Here is a 20,428-nt window from a genome sequence, read left to right as displayed (position 1 = left end):
CTCTTACTAAAAAATAAAAAAAAATATGCTAAAAAAATACACAATTTCATGCTAAAAGAATAAACAATTTCATAACTTCTCTACTGTTATAACTTTACATGAGACAATACCTGCTCTGCACAACAAACAGAAATATTAAAACGAATAAAAAGAAAATTAAATATGGCACAATGTTCAATGGGAAAACTTTGTTTAGAATATACTCTATCTTGTTTAGACTATACTCTATCTAAAAAGGCAGTTTGCTAAATAACCCAGGATAAACTCCTTAAATGCTACTCAAACTTGGGTAAAATAGATTAAAATATCATTTTATAAATTTTATGCATGTGTCTTTGCTCATTAGTCTCCAACATTTCACCAGAAGACTTTTCCTACTGGTATCATTACCAAAATAATATGGCTTTCTTTAGGACTTCTAATAGATAAATGGGTCACACTGAATACTTGTAATACAAAAAGTAATCTGTCGTGGTCAGATTAGATTTTAGTTGTCTTAATTGTATAATCTATGCAATTTATTTTTAATAGTCATGCTTTTATTTATTTATTTATGGCTGCACTGGGTCTTTTTTTTTTTTTAAACAAATTTATTTATTTATTTTTGGCTGTGTTGGGTCTTCGTTGCTGCACACGGGCTTTCTCTAGTTGCGGCCAGTGGGGGCTACTGTGGTGTGCAGGCTTCTCATCGCGGTGGCTTCTCTTGTTGCGGAGCACGGACTCTAGGCGCGTGGGCTTCAGTAGTTGTGGCACACAGTCTCGGTAGTTGTGGCTTGTGAGCTCTAGAGCACAGGCTCAGTAGTGTGGTGCACATGTGGGATCTTCCCAGACCAGGGCTTGAACCCGTGTTCCCTGCATTGGCAGGTGGATTCTTAACCACTGTGTCACCAGGGAAGTCCCTGCATTGGGTCTTTGTTGCTGTGCAGGTTTTCTCTAGTTGTGGCGAGTGGGGGCTACTCTTTGTTGCGGTGTACAGGCTTCTTATTGTGGTGGCTTCTCTTGTTGCGGAGAACAGGCTCTAGGCACGTGGGCTTCAGTAGTTGTGGCGCACAGCCTCGGTAGTTGTGGTGCGTGGGCTCAGTAGTCGTGGTGCACAGGTTTAGTTGCTCTGCGGCATGTGGGATCTTCCTGGACCAGGGATCCAACCCATGTCCCCTGCATTGGCAGGTGGATTCTTAACCACTGCGCCACCAGGGAAGTCCCTGCAGCAATTTTTTTGATTGGGGTTTTTACCAATGGTAAGCACATGCCTCATTAAAGGAGTTCTTCAAGCCACTCAAGGCTGAAGTTGGAAAAAAGTACTGATTCTATTTTTCTTCACTGCCTTTAATAAAAGTCATGAATGGTGATAGTGTGCCACTGACCAATGGCCAGTGACACACTGTATAGCACTATTCTCCAGTCCTGCATTGGGGCATCAGTTTTAACTTATGACAATTTAAAATAGTACATTGAATTTAAGTTGCTCTTTCTATTAAAAATATATCTGAAGTAGAGGACAAGTTATAAAATGCTTACCTTTGCCCTATGTTCAACATTGGCTTTTCGGTCCAGAAGCAAACTCACTACTTCTGCTCGTCCTTGGAAACAGGCCAAGGTGAGAGCTGTGTTCCGATTGGTCTCTATTTGGGCATTAATGTCTGAACCCATATCAAGCAGCAGTTTCACTGCAGGAACATGTCCATTCATTGCAGCCAACATCAGGGGAGAAATACCTAGTTTACTCCCAGTCCTAAGGGGGGGAAAATGTGCTTAGAAAATTAAAATAATATGTTGCCTATTGTTTTCTTAAAAAGCATAGAGAACATAAAAAATGAAAAAGCTTCAGTAAGAAGAAAGATTTCTAACTCCAATGAATAGATTTTATTTGTTTAGACTAATAATTAGAAGTAGGAAAATCTCACAATTTAAAACATAATCCCTATGCAGAGGCCATAAATTTCCAACTATATATAACAGTGTTTTCTGAAAAGAAACCTCTTTAAAAACAGCAACGTTAGCTGAAATAAGCTTTGATTACTTATAAGCACATTATAGGAATAACTGTTGGCCTTGCAACTTTAGTACTATCTTAATTAAAAATGGTATCTGTCCAAATATTTAGGGGAAAACACTTAATTCCAAGGTAATAATTTACTAATCATGAGTAATAAAATAAACAGGTGATAGATACCTTGAATTAATTTCTGCCCCGGCATTAAGCAGAATCTTAATGATATTCACATATCCTCCAGATGCAGCTAGACTCAGTGGTGTATAATCAGACACATTCCTATGTTCTTTATTTGCACCCCGAGCCAGCAGCAAGTCTACTACCTACAAAGTAAAATATGAACAGAGAAATCTAGTTTACACCAAGGGTCTATCTTATAATGAAGGAAGCACAAAGAAATGGGACTTATAACTTCCTTGTCTAAATACTTAACATTTTAATTAAACCCTAAATATTCAAATATCAGCACTACAGAAATGAATTCAATTTCATATCAAGGAATTCAGAGCTATAAAATTCCAATCATACTGAAATAACAAGTTGTTACTGTTTCTATTCCTCAATTATTGAGTGATAAATTTGCATTTCATGTGTTAGGACTATGCTCTATTGAATCCCAATAAACGTAAGGATGATGAGAATTTTTATTTTGCCTGAAAGGCAAGAAACAGATTCTTTAAAAGGGCATTTACTATTCTCATTAAATTTAATATATAGAACATGTCAAAACACATGCAAGTTTTATTCATGTAGCTAAATTACTAAGCATATGCATATTTAAAATACAAGTGTTTACAAAATGAACATTAACATACTTCCTGACGTCCACCAGAACATGCCAATGAAAGTGGAGTATCCTTAGTTCGTTCAGATTGTGCTTCTATGTCTCCACCTTTATCCAAAAGGATTTCAACAACTCCAACATGTCCTGCTGTTGCTGCCAGGATCAGTGGTGTGAAACCTAAATCAGAAAATAAAAATCTTGGTCAAATTTGTGTTTTTTAACATATTAAGGCACTGTTTTTAATTCTCTATTATTTTAGTAGGAAAAGGTCTTTAGGGCAGATACTTATAATCATTTAACATAAAACTGTTTTAAACCCTAATTTGTTAGTGACAAAACCCCATAAACACCTGATAAAAAGAAAATGCTAAGTCAAACGAAACTATTAAAGTTTATACTCATAATAAACTTTGATACCTCTGCATGCTCTACTTTTAGATTAAGGAGAAAGCTAAACACAGCTTGCTTCCTTGATGATCTACAGTCTAATTTTTGAAGAATAATTTGGCTCTGTAGATTAACAAATCCAGATATTCTTAATTGAAATATGCAAACCCATTCTTTCACTGAATAGTCTAGGAACCACTTATTGATAGTAAAAAATGAATTGTTTTCTGATATAATTACTCTCCAACTTTATTTCTCACTAACATTTCTTACCTTTTTTGTCTCTGTGTTCAATTTTAGCATCTCGCGCTATGAGTACAGATACAAGTTCTTCATGACCACCTGCACAAGCTAGCGTTAATGCTGTGTCATGGTTGCTCTCAGTCTAGGAAAAGGAAAAAAACCTTAAGAGTCCGTGGGCCACAACTAAGAGAGCCCACATGCCACAACTACTGAGCCTGGGCACTCTGGAGCCCACGCACCACAACTAGAGAAGCCCATGCGCCACAATGAAAGATCCCGCATGCCACAACGAAGACCCCGTATGCTGCAACTAAGACCCGACACAGCCAAAAAAATAAATTACCTAAATAAATAAATAAATAAATAAAGCAGTCTACTCACATGTGCATCGATGTCAACTGAAGGATACACAGGAGGCACAGACTGGGAAGCCACATTGCTTGGAGACTGCGAACAGGGCTCAGGTGTAAGACATTCTGCCGTCTGAGAGGAACTGTTTGAACCAGTGGGCACTCTGCTACTCACAGCTGAAAAACAATATTCATATTGCTGAATTCTACTTAAAAGAGTAATGTCATTTGTGTACAGAAAAACACAGAAAACGGAAAATTCTATAGCAGTAATATAATGTAGTAATTAAATCACAAGCTTGAGTCAGATGGACATATGTTTGAATCCCAGTTCTACCAATGACTTTCTGATCTTGGGCAAGTAACTTAACGTCTCTGAACCTCAATTTCCTTATGTGTAAAATGGGATAATTACAGTACCTCCATTGTAAGGTTGTTGGGAAAACCCCTTGAGATAATGAAGTAAAATATTGAGCATCGTACCTGATATTTAGTGCATATACAACAAATGGTAGCCTTTTATATTGTCAATAGGGAGAAAATAGTTTCCAATAAAAAAAAAAGGAATCTTATATCTTAGTTTGTAAAAGGCAATTAGATAAAAACATCCTGAGGACAATGCATTAAAAAAAAAAAGAAGGAAAAAAGAAGCAGAAGAAGCAGAAAAAAGGGAAGAACAAGTTAGAATATTTCTCACATAAATAGCAGAGAGTATGTGTTTTTAAAATTCAATATTTACTCTGAAAATTTGCTAAAATGAATCAATGTCTGAAAATCAAACTATTTTAAAAATGAACATTGGAACTTTTATTTGGGACCTCAAAATCTGATGTCTGAAACTGAATTAAATGAAATTATATCTTTCTCTCTCTGCATATTTCTTTTCTTTCATGAGATGGAGTTTGCCCCATGAAGAGGGAAATAGGACCTATCTCAGAGGGATGTTGTGAATTATCCATGAGAAATGTGCAAAAAGTATTTAACACAGTGTTTGGTAAGTGCCTAATATATGTAATTATCAGGTATTTTATAGGATTTTCAGTACTATTAATCACTGCATTGAAAAATAAAAACATTACAATTCACTGAAGAAAGAAAAAACTCAGAAAAAACATATAATCATTAATAATACAGAAAAAGACAACAAAGTTTCAATGATGGCAATAACTTCCTCTTACCCACACTAAAAGTCAATCAAAAACACACAGGTCTTAAAGAAAAATGTAAGCATTTCAAGATTGGAGAATGCTTTCTCTCTAGAATTTTGATATGACTGGATCCCAATCAAGGATACTGATCACAAGTATGAAAGATAAGTGTAGTATGCTAATAGTACTACACTATTATTATAGTACTATACTATATTTAATAGTATGCTTTAAATAATAGCAAATTTTAAGATGTTCAGATATGTTTCTACATGAGCTGTCCCTCCCCGCTCGTAACAAATATATATAAAATCACATCTTGATAATATGAATTTCTACAGCTTCTGTCACCACATAAATATACATAATTTAACTATATGGTTACAAATAAAAATGATTATTATAAATATTTCTTTTGCCTGTAAGAACACGCACAATGAAAACACAGCTTTAAAAATTTTTGTCATTGAATGAATTAAAAGCAGATAGTATTTTGTTATGCCTCCTCAAAACAGCTGATATGTTTGGAAACAGTTCCAGAAACAAGACACTAAACATTGATATATGGCACCTTTGTAATAGTAAGATTTTAACAGTAGTCATATAATTATCAACATATATCTTACTAAAGAATTACTTTTCTATCATTAAATTTGTTTATTCATGTTATCTTTTTGTTATTATGAACAACAGATATTCAAAAAATTTAAAATAGTTGACTAGAGTGCTATGCCAGAATATGATGTTATAAAAGACTTTTTTACAGAGTTGGTTTTTAAAAAATACTTTTGTACATTTAACAGCTCTGTTACCAAATATGTATTGTTACATTGATTGTACATTTTTGTACAACAGTATCCTCAAGACATTTTTTCCTCCCTGTAATAATGACAATCAGAAACATTCCACAGAAGTGACTCTAATAGGATTAATTACATATGAAAAGTTCTAAAGAAAAAACTAGAAAGTAGCAAAGATTTTAAAAGTACATGTGGAATAAAGGTTTTATGAAGATAAAATTATACCAGGACTATGAAATTTTTTTCATAAATCCTAAAATGTTTTCTATTTCTGAACAAAATGTCTCTGAAAATGACCAAAACAGATCACTATCACAAAAGTCACTACATAATTCAAATTAAATTTATGCACTATCCTAAAATGGGGTGATAGAAGAACTAAATAAGTGCAGTATTTTACTTAATTCTTTATGAAATTTAAGATAGTTTTGTAGGCAATATGGAAGACAGTAATAAACTTTATTACATAAACATCTCAGATACTAGGTATATGTAAACTATGTTGCAAGGCCTTAAGAAATTAAATCACTGTAATCTGTTTTAGATAATAGTAACTTTATTAAATAGTTCCATATAAATAACAATCTATAAATAAAATATTAACATCTATTAGAAGAAATTATTACTTAAAGATATTTTACTGTAAATTCCCTCAAAGATAATTTCCTAATTACTTTTTTATTCTTAAGCCTAAAATGACTACCACAGGATTACTTAAAGCAAGATACTATGGGGCTTCCCTGGTGGCGCAGTGGTTGAGAGTCCGCCTGCCGATGCAGGGGATACGGGTTCGTGCCCCGGTCTGGAAAAATCCCACATACCGCGGAGCGGCTAGGCCCGTGAGCCATGGCCGCTAAGCCTGCGCGTCCAGAGCCTGTGCCCCACAACGGGAGAGGCCACAACAGTGAGAGGCCCCCGTACCGCAAAAAAAAAAAAAAAAAAAAAAGATACTATGGAATTGGAATTTGTTTGAAGAGAGCCTATTAAGATGTCAACAACAGTAACAATGTTCTCAAGTCACAAAATTATATTAAACCTTACATGCACATCAAATCTTAATATAAAAATAATACGGGAAATTGTTATTTAGTAGAATTTAGAAGTCTAAGGAAATAATATCTTTAATATAAACTCAGAACTTCAAGTTGAATCAGATGCATGCATATTACTTCTAAGGTTCTTAAACTGGCTGAACTGAGTTTGAATCTTAACACTTACTAGCAACTTAATTTCCATTAGCCTCAGTTTTCAACAGAAAAACAGAGATGGGATATGGACTTATTTTATAGTATTACTATAAAGAGCCCATGAGATAATGTATATAAGAGCATTTAGCACTGAGCTTGGTGCATGGTAAGCGCTCAATAAATGTAAATAAAGTGATACTAGTTGATTTTTTAACCAAGCTTCTTTATATATTAAGCCTGAAAATTTTACTAGATGTTTCTAGAACTGCTCAATGGTCAAAGCTATTTTGAATTTCTTTAAATTGCTTTTTATTTTCAGACCTTAATTCTAGACATCTGAACTGAGAATCATTTGCTATTACGATAACTTCTAAAAGCCTGACACTTAATTTCAGAAGAAATGAACCTGAACAACCATGCTTCCAATCAAGAGTATACATATATTCTGGCTGAGACTATATCAAGTATGATACGTTTAAGACTATATAGTTATGGCTGTCAGTCAGCTAGTCAAGTTATGACATTCATAAATTATGTATCTAACCAACTCATTATCATGACAAATATTTTGAGAGTAGAACAGCAATAAAGAAAAATACTCTTGGGCTTCCCTGGTGGCGCAGTGGTTGAGAGTCCGCCTGCTGATGCAGGGGACACAGGTTCGTGCCCCGGTCCTGGAAGATCCCACATGCCACGGAGCGGCTGGGCCCGTGAGCCATGGCCACTGAGCCTGCGTGTCCGGAGCCTGTGCTCCGTAACGGGAGAGGCCACAACAGTGAGAGGCTCGCGTACCACAAAAAAATAAAAGAAAAGAAAAGAAGAAAGAAAAATACTCTTATATTTAAAGAGTGAAACTTATTGCTATTATATATGAATATTATCTAAAGTAAAATTGTAAGATGTACAGTATCCTCTCTTCCTCTCTTTTATTAACTATGAGGCATGATAACTAGATTTAATTTAGGTAAAATTAATTATATCTTTGGTCTGATCTATAATTCTACTGGTATATTAACATGTCATAAAATCAAAGCATTAGGTATTTACCTAATTCATTCTTATTTATTTCATCTTCAATTAAGAAATTAAGAGAAACTTAGACTTAATAAAGTTTTAAATTTTGAGGTAAGTCATCATTTTGAACAAAGAAAATCTAATTATTGCTATATATTTTAAAATGTAAGCTTCAGCAAAATGAAAAAAATTTTAAATGAAGATAATTTTCAGGGAATTCCCTGGAGGTTCAGTGGTTAGGACTAGGCACTGTCACTGCTGGGCACCTGAGTTTGATCCCGGGTCGGGGAACTAGATCCCACAAGCCAAGCAGCCAAAAAAAAAAGAGAGAAAAAAATGTGTAATTTTTAATGTATTGACGGATTTATACTTTAAAGTATATTAATAAAAGAATATTGTACAATATGGTGGGGCAACTGTCACTAGACATTAATGTCTAAGAGAAATTAAATTTTATTCATATTAATGTTAAATATAATTAAAAGATGTTTTCTAAACCAATTTTTTGAAGTTTCATGTGAACTTTGTAAAAGGTCATTTTAATTTAACAAATACTTCAGTGAAATAACCAGAATTTGACCTCCTCTACAAGAAACAGCAGTAAATACTACCATAAAGTTAACACCTACAAGTTCCCTTTAGAGCTGTTTCTCCTTTAAAAAAAAAAAAAAAAAGGACAGGTCCTAAGTTCCAACAAACTAAACTGATCAATAATGTGGGTTTCATAACTGCAAACTGAGTACTTAATTAGGAACATTATAATGATATTTATAGAATCCTAAGTCTTAAAAATGTTACTCTCAGGTCACCAGTTTCATCATTATTATTTATAATCATACTTCACACTCCAATATCTGCTTTTACCAGATTAGAAATCAGAACCATAAATGAACTATAAGAGTTTATTCAAAATTTATAACAACTTGCAATGCTAATGACACAAAGTCAATTTGAGTTAAGTGGCTATGGGTTGAAGATATAAAAAACAAAAGTAAAGAATAAAGAATCTAACTCCTTAAAACATTTCCCAGCATTTTTATTTCCTTTATGAAAACTAAGACATTCCTCCTCTGCACAGCAATACCTATTACATATCAGAGGAGCCTCAAAGGCACTATTATAATTCTATAACCACTCGAAGTCATACACATGCCCAATAAAATTCCTGAATTAAGTAATCTTACTCCACATTTTAAAAGATTCAGTAAAGATTAGGAAGACTAAAGGCTCACAAAAGAAGAAAGGAAACTGGGATAGCATAACTGGGATGGGAGGAGGGGAGGAGAATACGACAAGAAGAAACAGACAACAGTAAAGAAAAAAAATGTTGCAATCAAGAGACAGAGGACTGGCCTGCCTTTGAATATCACTCCAGCTACATCTTAGTTCTTGGTCTTCATCCACTGTCAACAGCCATTCTGGCTGCATTTCTGAACTGGGCTCTCATGGAGGTGATACATTCACCAGCCATCTTTAGGAAGGTAAATGATTAATTGCACTGTTTTCCCACTGCTGCAAGGACAATGAAACGGAAAGTAAACTTGTGCACCTCATTTCATATCTAGTTGTAATTTTCCACACAACAATAAACAGAAACATATACTGTAAGTTTATAAGGCTGGTTTCTTTTTTGCTTTGCTGTGTGTGTGTGTGTGTGTGTGTGTGTGTGTGTGTGTGTGTGTGGTTTCTGTGTGCTTTCATCAAGACAGTTAATACAAAAATCCCAATCTCCAAATCGTTATCAAGTTGACAATGATCTTCTAACCACAAATATTTTAAAAACATGGAATGCTATAGTTTTTTTCTGAACATTCCTTTTAATTAGAAATATTTAAATTGATCTAATAAAATTATAAATAAAGAAAAAGCAATGCGATTTAGAATTCTGATTTCCAAATATGAAAATCACCAGCAGGAAAATTAAATGTCTAACCTTATATGATTATCTCTAAAGCCTACAAAGAAATTCTATTTTGAGATCTCCTACCCAAGATACAACACAGGGTGATTTTGATACCAAAGGGCTAAAATAAAGGATCATGGCAACTTTATTTCTTTGCTTTTGCAAATAACAAAAAAGAAGAGGGAAAACACACTTTTGTGTGTTAGTGTTGTTGAGTTTAGTTAAATTCACTTCCAAAACACCTCAAGAAATGAGTAATTTTATAAAGATAGTTCTAAAATGGAAAAGTACCAAGTTGGTGTTTTGGGAAAGTCATGTAAAGAAGTTGAGCACAAAGATTAAAGAGAAATTATTACAGGTATATTTCTTAACCCACCTGCTATCAGGTCATCAAGAGTGTCGGTAAGCGTCTGGGCTGGAGTTGCAACCATTAGTCCATCTGGTTCTTGCACTAACAGCCCCTGATCGTGTCCAGTAATAGCAATCTGAGGCTGTCCTATAATCTGATGATTACCTGATACTTTCTGAAGTTCAAGAGAATTTGTCCCATTAGAACCTAATTCACTGGAAAAGTTACACTGTGGAGATGATAAAGGCTGGACTGGGACAAAATCAATTTGTTCTGCCGATGGTGGAGACTGTTGCTCATCATCAACATCATTATCTTTAAATAAGATTGTGTCAACCTGAGGTAACTCTGAAAAGTGATCCTCTGGGAGACTACCATCTCCTTCCCCTTCTGGGAAGACTCCTCTATGAGAGCACTGCTGGTGTGGAGATACTGTGTCTTTCTGACCTTTGGTTTCCAAGTATTCTTTGGTAAATTGCTGCTGTGTTTTCATCTGCAACTGCCTTTCCACTTTCTGCAGTTCTTTCAGTATTTTCTTCTTCTTCTGGACTTGCTCTTCTCTGTTCTTTTTAAGTTCTTCTATCTTATCTTTGTTCAGAGGTTCACCTTGAATTAACTCCAATGATTTAAGCTGTGCTTTTTCAATAGCACTAATTCTTTGTCCCAGTTCATTCAGTTTTCCTTCAGTCTCCTCTACTATGCACTCCAAAGGCTGGTATGGGTGAAAAGGTGGCAGTACGTCCTGATCTGCTACCTGCAGGGAACTGGACTTCTGCTTGGATGTACCTAAGCACATGAAAAATGTTTGAAAATGTGCCATGCTAAAAAAAAAAAAAAAAAAAAAAAAAAAAAAAAAAAAATCCCAGCCCTCCCTCCGCCCCCCACCACATACTTCCCTCCCAAAACCCATATAACTAATGCTATAGAATGAATGTTCAGATTCATACCAGTTGTAGGTAGATTAAAGACCAGACTCATCTATTTTACATAGCACAAACAGGGATGTTGCCAATTCAAAAAATGTGACTTTTTCAATTAAAAAAATCTAATATTTATAGGATTGGATGATTTTGGAAAACACAGGATTAGGGAGAAAAGGAAATCAAAGAGGAAAGAACCTCAAAATTCTGCTTATTTAATTGGACTTTTTAAAGAACATCAAATCTAAAGCAGTATCAAAATAATGTTGAGGGTATCATTAATATTGGCTTGACTGCCCAATTGTTCTTTTTACAATATTAGTACAGGTTACTGCAAGAAACTGTAACTTGTAGATCAAAGTAGGGAAAAGTGTCTTTCAAACTGCCAAAATGTTTCTTTATTATATTAAAATATAATTTGAAATCAATTTTTAAGATATAACCTTCTAAAATTTTTCATTAATTAAGTCTTAAACACTTCTGTACCTGAACACTGTATTAAACTTATATCACAAAGGACAATTATTCTGAGTTTAAATAAACTCTTCACGTAAAAGTTTATGAGAGAAACAATGAATAATACCTAGGAGAAAATCAGACTTCCCATATAGGATTACTCATATTGACAGTGTATGTTAAAAATGAAGTAACTGTATATTAATTTAAGGTTTTCGATCACACTTAAATTAATTTACTCCCCTCATGGCAAAATAATTATCAATATTAACAATCTTAACATCTGGGCATAAAGTGGAGGAAACATATAATAACTACTTAGAGGCAAATTCAAGGCTTAATCTTGTTTAGGAAGAACTGAGACTATTCAGCAATAAAAAGGAACTACTGATATAGCCTACAACGTGGATGAACCTTGAAAACATTATGCTAAGTGAAAGAACCCAGACACAAAAGACCACATATTGTACAATTCCATTTATAACAGATCTACAGAGAAAAGGCAGATCTATAGAGACAGAAAGGAAAATACTGGTTGCCTGGATTATAGTGCTAAGAATGAGGATTGATCACAAATAGGCATGAGAGATTTTTTTGGAGTGATGGATCCAAAACTTGATGGAGGTGATGGTTATGCAATTATGTAAATTTTCTAAAAGTCATTGTATTGTACATTTAAAATGAGTGAACTTTTATGGTGTGTAAACTAAACAACAACAAAGCTATTTAAAAACAACTGGGGGGCTTCCCTGGTGGCGCAGTGGTTGAGAGTCCACCTGCCGATGCAGGGGACGTGGGTTCGTGCCCTGGTCCGGGAGGATCCTACATGCCGCGGAGCCTGTGCGTCCGGAGCCTGTGCTCCAGAACGGGAGAGGCCACAGCAGTGAGAGGCCCGCATACCGCAAAAAAAAAAAAAAAAACCTGGGTAAAAAACAGTTGTCTATTCTTAAGGACTGTAGTCAATATATATGAATAACATATGTAACTTCAGATTTAAAAATAAGCTCATCCAATGCATTCAAAATGATTCTTAGGTTCAAAGGAAAAAAATAATCCATTAGATGTTTAAATGCTCAGAACTGCAAGAGGGTGACAAAACTACTGGACAAAAAAATAAGAGATTTCACTGCTTCTTTTGCTAGAATAGGAGAACTCAAAACTGCAGGTAGCTCAAATATTTGCAACATGTTATTATCAAAAAAAGTCTAACAGGTTTTCCCTGAGATACTGTCTTTAACAAGGTCAGACAACCACAGTTCCAAAATCACTGCAATTAAAGACTTAGTTATTATTATTATTTTTAATACTAACGAATGTTTTATTTATTTTTTAACATCTTTATTGGAGTATAATTGCTTTACAATGGTGTGTCAGTTTCTGCTTTACAACAAAGTGAATCAGCCATACATATACATATGTTCCCATATCTCTTCCCTCTTGCGTCTCCCTCTCTCCCACCCTCCCTATCCCACCCCTCTAGGTGGTCACAAACCACCGAGCTGATCTCCCTGTGCTATGCAGCTGCCTCCCACTAGCTATCTATTTTACGTTTGGTAGTGTATATATGTCCATGCCACTCTCTCACTTTGTCACAGCTTACCCTTCCCCAGCCCCATATCCTCAAGTCCATTCTCTAGTAGGTTTGTGTCTTTATTCCCGTCTTACCCCTAGGTTCTTCATGACCTTTTTTTTTTTTCTCCTTAGATTCCATATATATGTGTTAGCATACGGTATTTGTTTTTCTCTTTCTGACTTACTTCACTCTGTTTGACAGACTCTAGGTCCATCCACCTCACTACAAATATCTCAATTTCACTTCTTTTTATGGCTGAGTAATATTCCATTGTATATATGTGCCGCATCTTTATCCATTTGTCCGATGATGGACACTTAGGTTGCTTCCATGTCCTGGCTATTGTAAATAGAGCTGCAATGATTAGTTATTTTTTAAAGGCAAAATTCAGCAAAATGTATTGTCCATATTCAATTTTATACTTCTATCTGAGCAAAGTAGTGGGAACAGACTTTATCCTTTCAGAGCAAAAGCCATTAGTTTGTGAGATAATTTTATAACTATTTCCACAAGATCATATAGAAAATAATAGTTTGCTTTACTTGTTCAAAGTACCTAATGACAATCATTGGTAGGAAAAGGGAGTTTAACTGCCACAAATAGCAATGTATAAATCTGCGAGCCCAGCAAGGAAATTTTCAGTTGTGTAACAAATTCAATGACATCAGCAGAGTAAATTCAGAAGTTCTGCAAAGAAGTTCTGAATGCTCCTCCAACATTATTTTAAAACACCCTTGTATAGTTTTTGTATTTTGTAATTTGTGTTTTGTAATTTGTATTTAAGATTAAGAAAATTAGGTAAGAGTTCAACACTAATCAGACTGGTAATTAATTATGACAACATTGGACATTCACAGATTTAAAATCTTATCATAGTAAGATAATCCAAAATAAGGCTAGAATTTTGAGGATAGTAACAGAGAGAAATGGCTGTATCTTGTTAAGAAATAAAATACAAAAAGCTTAGAGCACAAGATTACAAAGAGTAACTTATTTAACTGAACATAGAGACAAAAAGCCCAAAATATATGTAGCAGGAAGAACAGAGGATGGTGAAAGTAATGCACAAAAAGCAGTTCTTCCCCAAATAGACAATGACTGAGTATCTGTAACCATGGAGTTAGTGGGATTGCCTAGATACACATCAAAGCACTAATACAAGCTACAACATCACGACTAAGCCATGTTGGTAAAAAACAAATGTCACCTAATTATTCCTAGAAGCTGAAGAAACAACTTCATTTTGGGGAAAAGTAGAGAATGTTAACAAGTGTCCTTTTAGCAACAAAATTTTCAGTCTCTAGGAAGGTAGTAGTATAAGACACCAGAATATAAAACAGTTCCATCTTCCTCAGACATCGCCCACTGTCAGATAGAAATATATAAATCTATTCATTGTCTACTCATTGGTAGCATTGAGTGATATAATAAATTAATATTTAGGAACACAGGTAAAGTTACTATCTTATCTCTTTGGTTTGGTTACTACCCTACTTCCTCAATTTTCACTTTTCCTCCAATAATTAAAAAAGTTTGCAAAAGGAAACCACGATATAGAGACAGCTTAGAACATGGCCTTTATTTTTTTATGGGCAGTGAGGAAATGAGATGGACATAAGCAGTTATATGTTAAAAGACATTATTAAATTTGGACATATATAAATCCACATAAGCATGATTACTAATGGAAATCTACTAAACTAGAGAATATTAGTAGTAAAATTTCCAGAGAAACACTCAACCTCATTCACTGTACATATAATTTTTCTATACAATTTTAATGATTTGATATTAAAATGAGAACTTTTCATGTTACCTACTCCAATAAACAACTCTGGGATATAAAGCATCATGTTAACCTAATGCTTACTTTACATTTATAGTTCTGTTTTCAATCTGTTCCTCAGCAGTCTAAAACAGTACTTCCTTTTTTTTTTTTTTGCAGTACGCGGGCCTCTCACTGTTGTGGCCTCTCCCGTTGCGGAGCACAGGCTCCGGATGTGCAGGCTCAGCGGCCATGGCTCACTGGCCTAGCCACTCTGCGGCATGTGGGATCTTCCTGGACCGGGGCACGAACTCGTGTCCCCTGCATCGGCAGGCGGACTCTCAACCACTGTGCCACCAGGGAAGCCCTTAAATAGTACTTCTTGATTAAGTTCTTAAACATCCCCTTTAATCACAATGTCGCTCTTCTTAAAAATTCTTGGGCTTCCCTGGTGGCGCAGTGGTTGAGAATCTGCCTGCCAATGCAGGGGACACGGGTTCGAGCCCTGGTCTGGGAAGATCCCACATGCCACGGAGCAACTAAGCCCGTGCGCCCCAACTACTGAGCCTGCGTGTCTGGAGCCTGGGCTCCGCAACAAGAGGACGCGACAGTGAGAGGCCCGCGCACCACAATGAAGAGTGGCCCCTGCTTGCCGCAACCAGAGAAAGCCATCACACAGAAACAAAGACCCAACACAGTCAAAAACAAATAAATAAATTAATAAATTAAAAAAAAAAAAAAAAGAACTGCACCAACATTAAAAAAAATTCTTAATTTTCTTTTGCCTTCAGAATAATCTATATTCTTAGCCGGGCATTTATTAATTTATTCAACAAATATTTAACGTCTAGTACAAGCAAGGCATAGTGGACCATACAAAGACGAGCAACCTAAACCCTGCCCTCGAGGAGCTTACAGTCTAAAAGGGGAGATAAAAATGTACAAATCCAAATAAAAGGATAAAGCCAAGCATTGGCAGATATGGAAATGGGATGGGGGCGTATAATATAGTAACCCTTACACATTGCTGCTGGGAGCGTAAACTGCTGTAGCATTCTAAAGAGTGTATTCACAGTACTTTGTCAGATAAACATTATGCATTCCTATGACAGGTAATTCTGCTCCTGAGTTTATCCCAGAGAAATTCTCATACAGATCCATAAGGAGACTGTACCAGAATTTTCACCACAGCATTGTCTGTGGTGGTGGGGAATGAGAGACAATCTGGGTACCCATCACTGAGAGAAAGGACAAGTAAAAAATAGAGGATATACAGGATGAAACACTATGTATGCTGCAGGCAGAAACAATCTAGAGGTAGACATATGGATAGATCTTAAAAACAGTGCTGGTGAAAAAAGTAAAACACAAAACAGGATCTATAGCATAATACCATTTATGTAAATTTAAAAATATATAAAGTAGTAAACATTTTATAAGAACTTGTAAGAGCAAAAGAATCTGCAAATCAAACACATTAGAATGACTGCCTAAGGGCAAGTATGGGCATGGAAAAAGGGATAAAAAGGAACAAAGTAAAACAAGAGCAGAGCCATGATGACAAAGTCCAGGAATTAAGTATGATTAACTCAACCTTCCACACTTGAAGTCCAAAGGGGAGGTGAAGAAGGTGCAGGAGTGACCAGAGCCAGAAGGAAGATCCAATAAAGTGCTACAGGAGTTCAGAGAAATGACTCCTCAAGAGGGCCTTGAGGTGCACACAAAAGATGTGTATTGTTTATCTCGACATCATTTTAATGCTTTGCAACGGATTAGTTAGTTCTAAGCTATACAACTACAAAGAATAATCAGAATCCTATTTTAGGATCTCTGTAGAATCAGTTACTACAAATGAATGAGATGCAACAAGTGGCTTCAATCAACAAATTTATTTACAATATTAAATTTGGAAAGACAAAGGTTTGATATTACTTATGTATCCTTTCCCAGGTGAATATTCATAACTATAGATGATAAAGCTAAACAATGCTAGAAAACTGAGCATATCACTCTTACCTAGTTTCACATTTTGTTTATAAAGGTGATTCTGAGGCCTCTGTCAGATGCCAGCTAGGATCTCAAATCCTTGAAAACTAACAATGGATAAGTGAGATTAGTTGCCTAAATCAGGAGAATATGAGTCAAGATGGAAGAAGCCTGGATGAATGGTGCATATGAAAGAAAAGAATGTTATAGTAGGATATATAAGAAACACCTGGGTAAGATTTATGGGCATGAATATATTTTAAAAGGATGCAGATATGAATAAAGACTTCAGATAGGAGTAAAATGTTATAAACTTGAAAAGATGATTGCTAGAATAGAAAGAGAGTCCTAGAGAGTAAGAATCCTTCCTCCGTCCCTAGCCACATATGCAATGCAGGTATAATCTATGGACTTAGAAAAAAAAAAGCAAAACGGTCAAACAGCAATTTCATCACTCAAAGAAACTTCTCTAGCTACATAAATGAGAAATTTTAAGAAAAAGCCACTTTAAGGAGAAAATAATATATATTTAATAATTTAAGATAGATCTTTCTATCTACCCAGGTGATTCAATGTGTACTTTTACATCATCAATTGATTTTTCCTAATTTACACTGATATTCTATTACGCACACGATTTATATCAATACTAACATGAAATCTTAACGCAATGCATTATCACAGCTTGCTCCCACATAAATAAATGTTGGGTTGGCAACACCACTTGGCATCTGGCAATAGCAAGTGCCAAGTGTCTAGATACAAGTGTTAATTTTTTCCTTCCCTAATAATTTAGTAAAATGAAAGATTCCTTAAAAGGTTAGTTCATTCTGACACTATTCAGTAAGTAATAAAACATCAGGGACTTCCCTGGTGGTGCAGTGGTTAGGAGTCCACCTGCCAGTGCAGGGGACACAGGTTCAAGCCCTGTTCCAGGAGGATCCCACATGCTGCAGAGCAACTGGGCCCGTGCACCACAACTACTGAGCCTGCGTGCCACAACTACTGAAGCCCATGGGCCTAGAGCCCGTGCTCTGCAATGGGAGAGGCTGCCACAATGAGAGGCCCGCGCACCACAGCAAGGAGCAGCCCCCACTCGCTGCAACTAGAGAAAGCCTACACGCAGCAACAAAGACCCAACGCAGCCAAAAATAAACAAATAAATTTATAAAAAAACAAAAAACATCGAAGTGAAGAAAATAAGTAGCTACTCAGTATAAGAAGGTATTTCAGTAAGCAAAAATATGATTACTCACTTGAGTATCAACTTAAAAAGTCACTACCCAAACGTTTCAGTTGACTTACATATTAAATCTAAATTTAAAATGTTTTACTTCCTTTCTGCACATACTCTGTGTCCTTCCTAGCTTATTTCTTGGTTATTTTGTGGCTCTGTGTTAATAAGTATTTTTTAAATGATTTCTTATTTAGTACTGAATTTCCCTAGCCAAAGTTACTACAGTCCTCTATAGGATATAGCCAAACAAAGAGCAACAAAAACAGAGGCATTTAGGTTTAAATATTTTACTAAAGGCTGTTAGCCAGTTAGGATACTCAGATTCCTTAACAAGTACATGCTTAATTTGTTTTTTATTTAAGACTAAAAAGAGCAGTCTTCATTTTCTGAAGTTTGAATAGCTAGGTGTCCAATGGAAAACTGCTAGAATTAGCTTAAGTCAGAGAGACTACAGGTATTTTATCTCTGAAATTAATAGTTCAGAAATGAAGTAATCCTTGGTGAAGGCCCACAATACTCTAAAATTACTAAAATTGACATTAATTTGAAAGAAGATTCTGTTTGCTGCTGTATAGTCACTCCTTACCAACTTGACTTAAAGCTGTGTTAAAGATACAAATACATACTTATACACTTCACTGTGATTTCAAAAATCTAGAACTTCGTTGTCATATAATGAATGAAATACGCTTATACATTTGTTTTACATATAATAGTTTTTAATACTTTACATATTACCTATTTTCTTTATTTCAGAGAACTCAGGTAGGACAACCACATACATTATTACCAAGTGAAGGTACTTTATATCTACAAATGAAAATACAGCAGAAAAATAACAGAGCTCATAAACTTGAGTCCTTTAAATAAGGACACCTTGATATTCACTTGGATATTATTCATATACTTTTTTATGGTTATTTGTCAGTGTTCACATATTGACAGATGTTAAGCCATATATTCAGCATTACATGAAAGAAACTAAATATAATTCTTAAACTTCTCACTCACCAAACTGAATCAATGCTACTAAGACTTGACAGCAAACATATTTTCATTCCTCATATTACTGTTTAGCTAAAGAATTGTGAAATGAAAAATGAATGCCTGACAAATTTTTGCTACTTTAATATAATTTGCTACTTTATTTAATATAATGAAGAACTTCGTATATGCTTAAGTATTTTTGCCTACACCAGATGAAAACGACACCTAGAAGTATGTTAGCATTTTAAGAAATCATTTTTCCTAGTAGTTGTGTCTTTTCTATTTTAAATAATATGTAAGATGATTAGCATTTGTCAGAATTACCTACCTCAATTCTGGATACACAGTAACTGTGTACCATTAAAGTACCTTTATGAATTCATACTTTAGGTGATAAAATACCCATTTTAAGGAAATAATTCAAGAACTAACCTTTTTGTACTCCTAAAACAGCAGGAGAGTTCTCCTGTAAAGTTCTGTCAGGTTCCTGTGGAGGTACAACCATGGCGAGTGTATGCATTGGTACACGTGGAACCTAAAAAGTCAACTCAGAAAAAAAGAATCTCAGACCAAAGAATAAAATAAAGGTCCATAAATGAAACAGAGATCCTGTTTTAGATTTTCTTCATATACCACCAAATTAACTTTTTTTGTTTCTTTAAAAGAAAAACAAAGAAGAAGAAGAAGGTGGAGGGGAAGAAGAAGAAGGGGAGGAGGAAGAAGAAGAAGAAGGAGGAGGAAAAGGAGACGAAAAGGAGAAGCAGCAGCAGCAGCATTATTCACCAAGCAGTAATTTCTGAGAATACTGATTGGGCAAATTCAGGCATTCTACAAACAGTCAATGATAAGCTAAATGGAATTAATATCACTCTCTTGTTACGGAGAAATCCTTGCTGGTTTCAGTTATAGCTAGGAGTACAAGTCACATATTCAACTGGCCAATTTACCCTTGTTCAAATTCTATATGGGTCAAAAGAAAAAAATCCAACACATTTCCTGAATTGGTGTATTTCAGTAGTTCTCAGAATAACTTTGTAAAAAACAATTTCAGATTTCACTGAACTTTGTATACTTAGTATACTCTCTATATTCTCTCCATAGTTTTAGGTAGGTTTAAAAATTACTTTAATGAATTTTTGGTGCATATATCCTGGTTTACCCACACCTTCCTGGATGACAAAAGTAACGATCTCTAGGATAATTAATATTGTCTTGGGAGGTATTAAGGGAAAATCATTCTCTTGGTTCAAGATCATGCTTAATGTATTCATAAAAAACCAAACAACCTTAAAGACCTAGTTGTAATAAAAGGACAACTTGGAATACTTATACTTATATTTGGTATT

General features: G+C 35.0%; 1 protein-coding gene across 13 annotated transcripts in view; it reads right to left on the bottom strand.

Moving 5' to 3' along the window:
- LOC309820214 (ankyrin repeat and KH domain-containing protein 1) overlaps nucleotides 1–20,428 on the bottom strand; it is a gene marked incomplete at its 3' end in the record, with an annotated part of 121,485 nt that overhangs the window by 28,462 nt on the left and 72,595 nt on the right. For 9 of the 13 annotated variants that reach the window (XM_082650840.1, XM_082650846.1, XM_082650848.1 and 6 more), the window contains 7 exons: nucleotides 19,515–19,617; nucleotides 10,186–10,944; nucleotides 3,789–3,934; nucleotides 3,438–3,549; nucleotides 2,809–2,954; nucleotides 2,174–2,316; nucleotides 1,519–1,732 (listed from right to left, as the gene is read on the bottom strand). In XM_082650840.1, the coding sequence (XP_082506966.1) occupies nucleotides 1,519–1,732; nucleotides 2,174–2,316; nucleotides 2,809–2,954; nucleotides 3,438–3,549; nucleotides 3,789–3,934; nucleotides 10,186–10,944; nucleotides 19,515–19,617 (1,623 nt within the window). The remainder of the gene's footprint in view (nucleotides 1–1,518; nucleotides 1,733–2,173; nucleotides 2,317–2,808; nucleotides 2,955–3,437; nucleotides 3,550–3,788; nucleotides 3,935–10,185; nucleotides 10,945–19,514; nucleotides 19,618–20,428) is intronic. The other 4 variants (XM_082650847.1, XM_082650853.1, XM_082650841.1 and 1 more) reach the window with 4 other exon arrangements.

The sequence above is a fragment of the Grampus griseus genome (genome assembly GCF_964374135.1).
Source record: "Grampus griseus genome assembly, chromosome: 3".
Classification (NCBI taxonomy): domain Eukaryota; kingdom Metazoa; phylum Chordata; class Mammalia; order Artiodactyla; family Delphinidae; genus Grampus; species Grampus griseus.
This window is presented reverse-complemented; position numbering and strand designations above follow the sequence as displayed.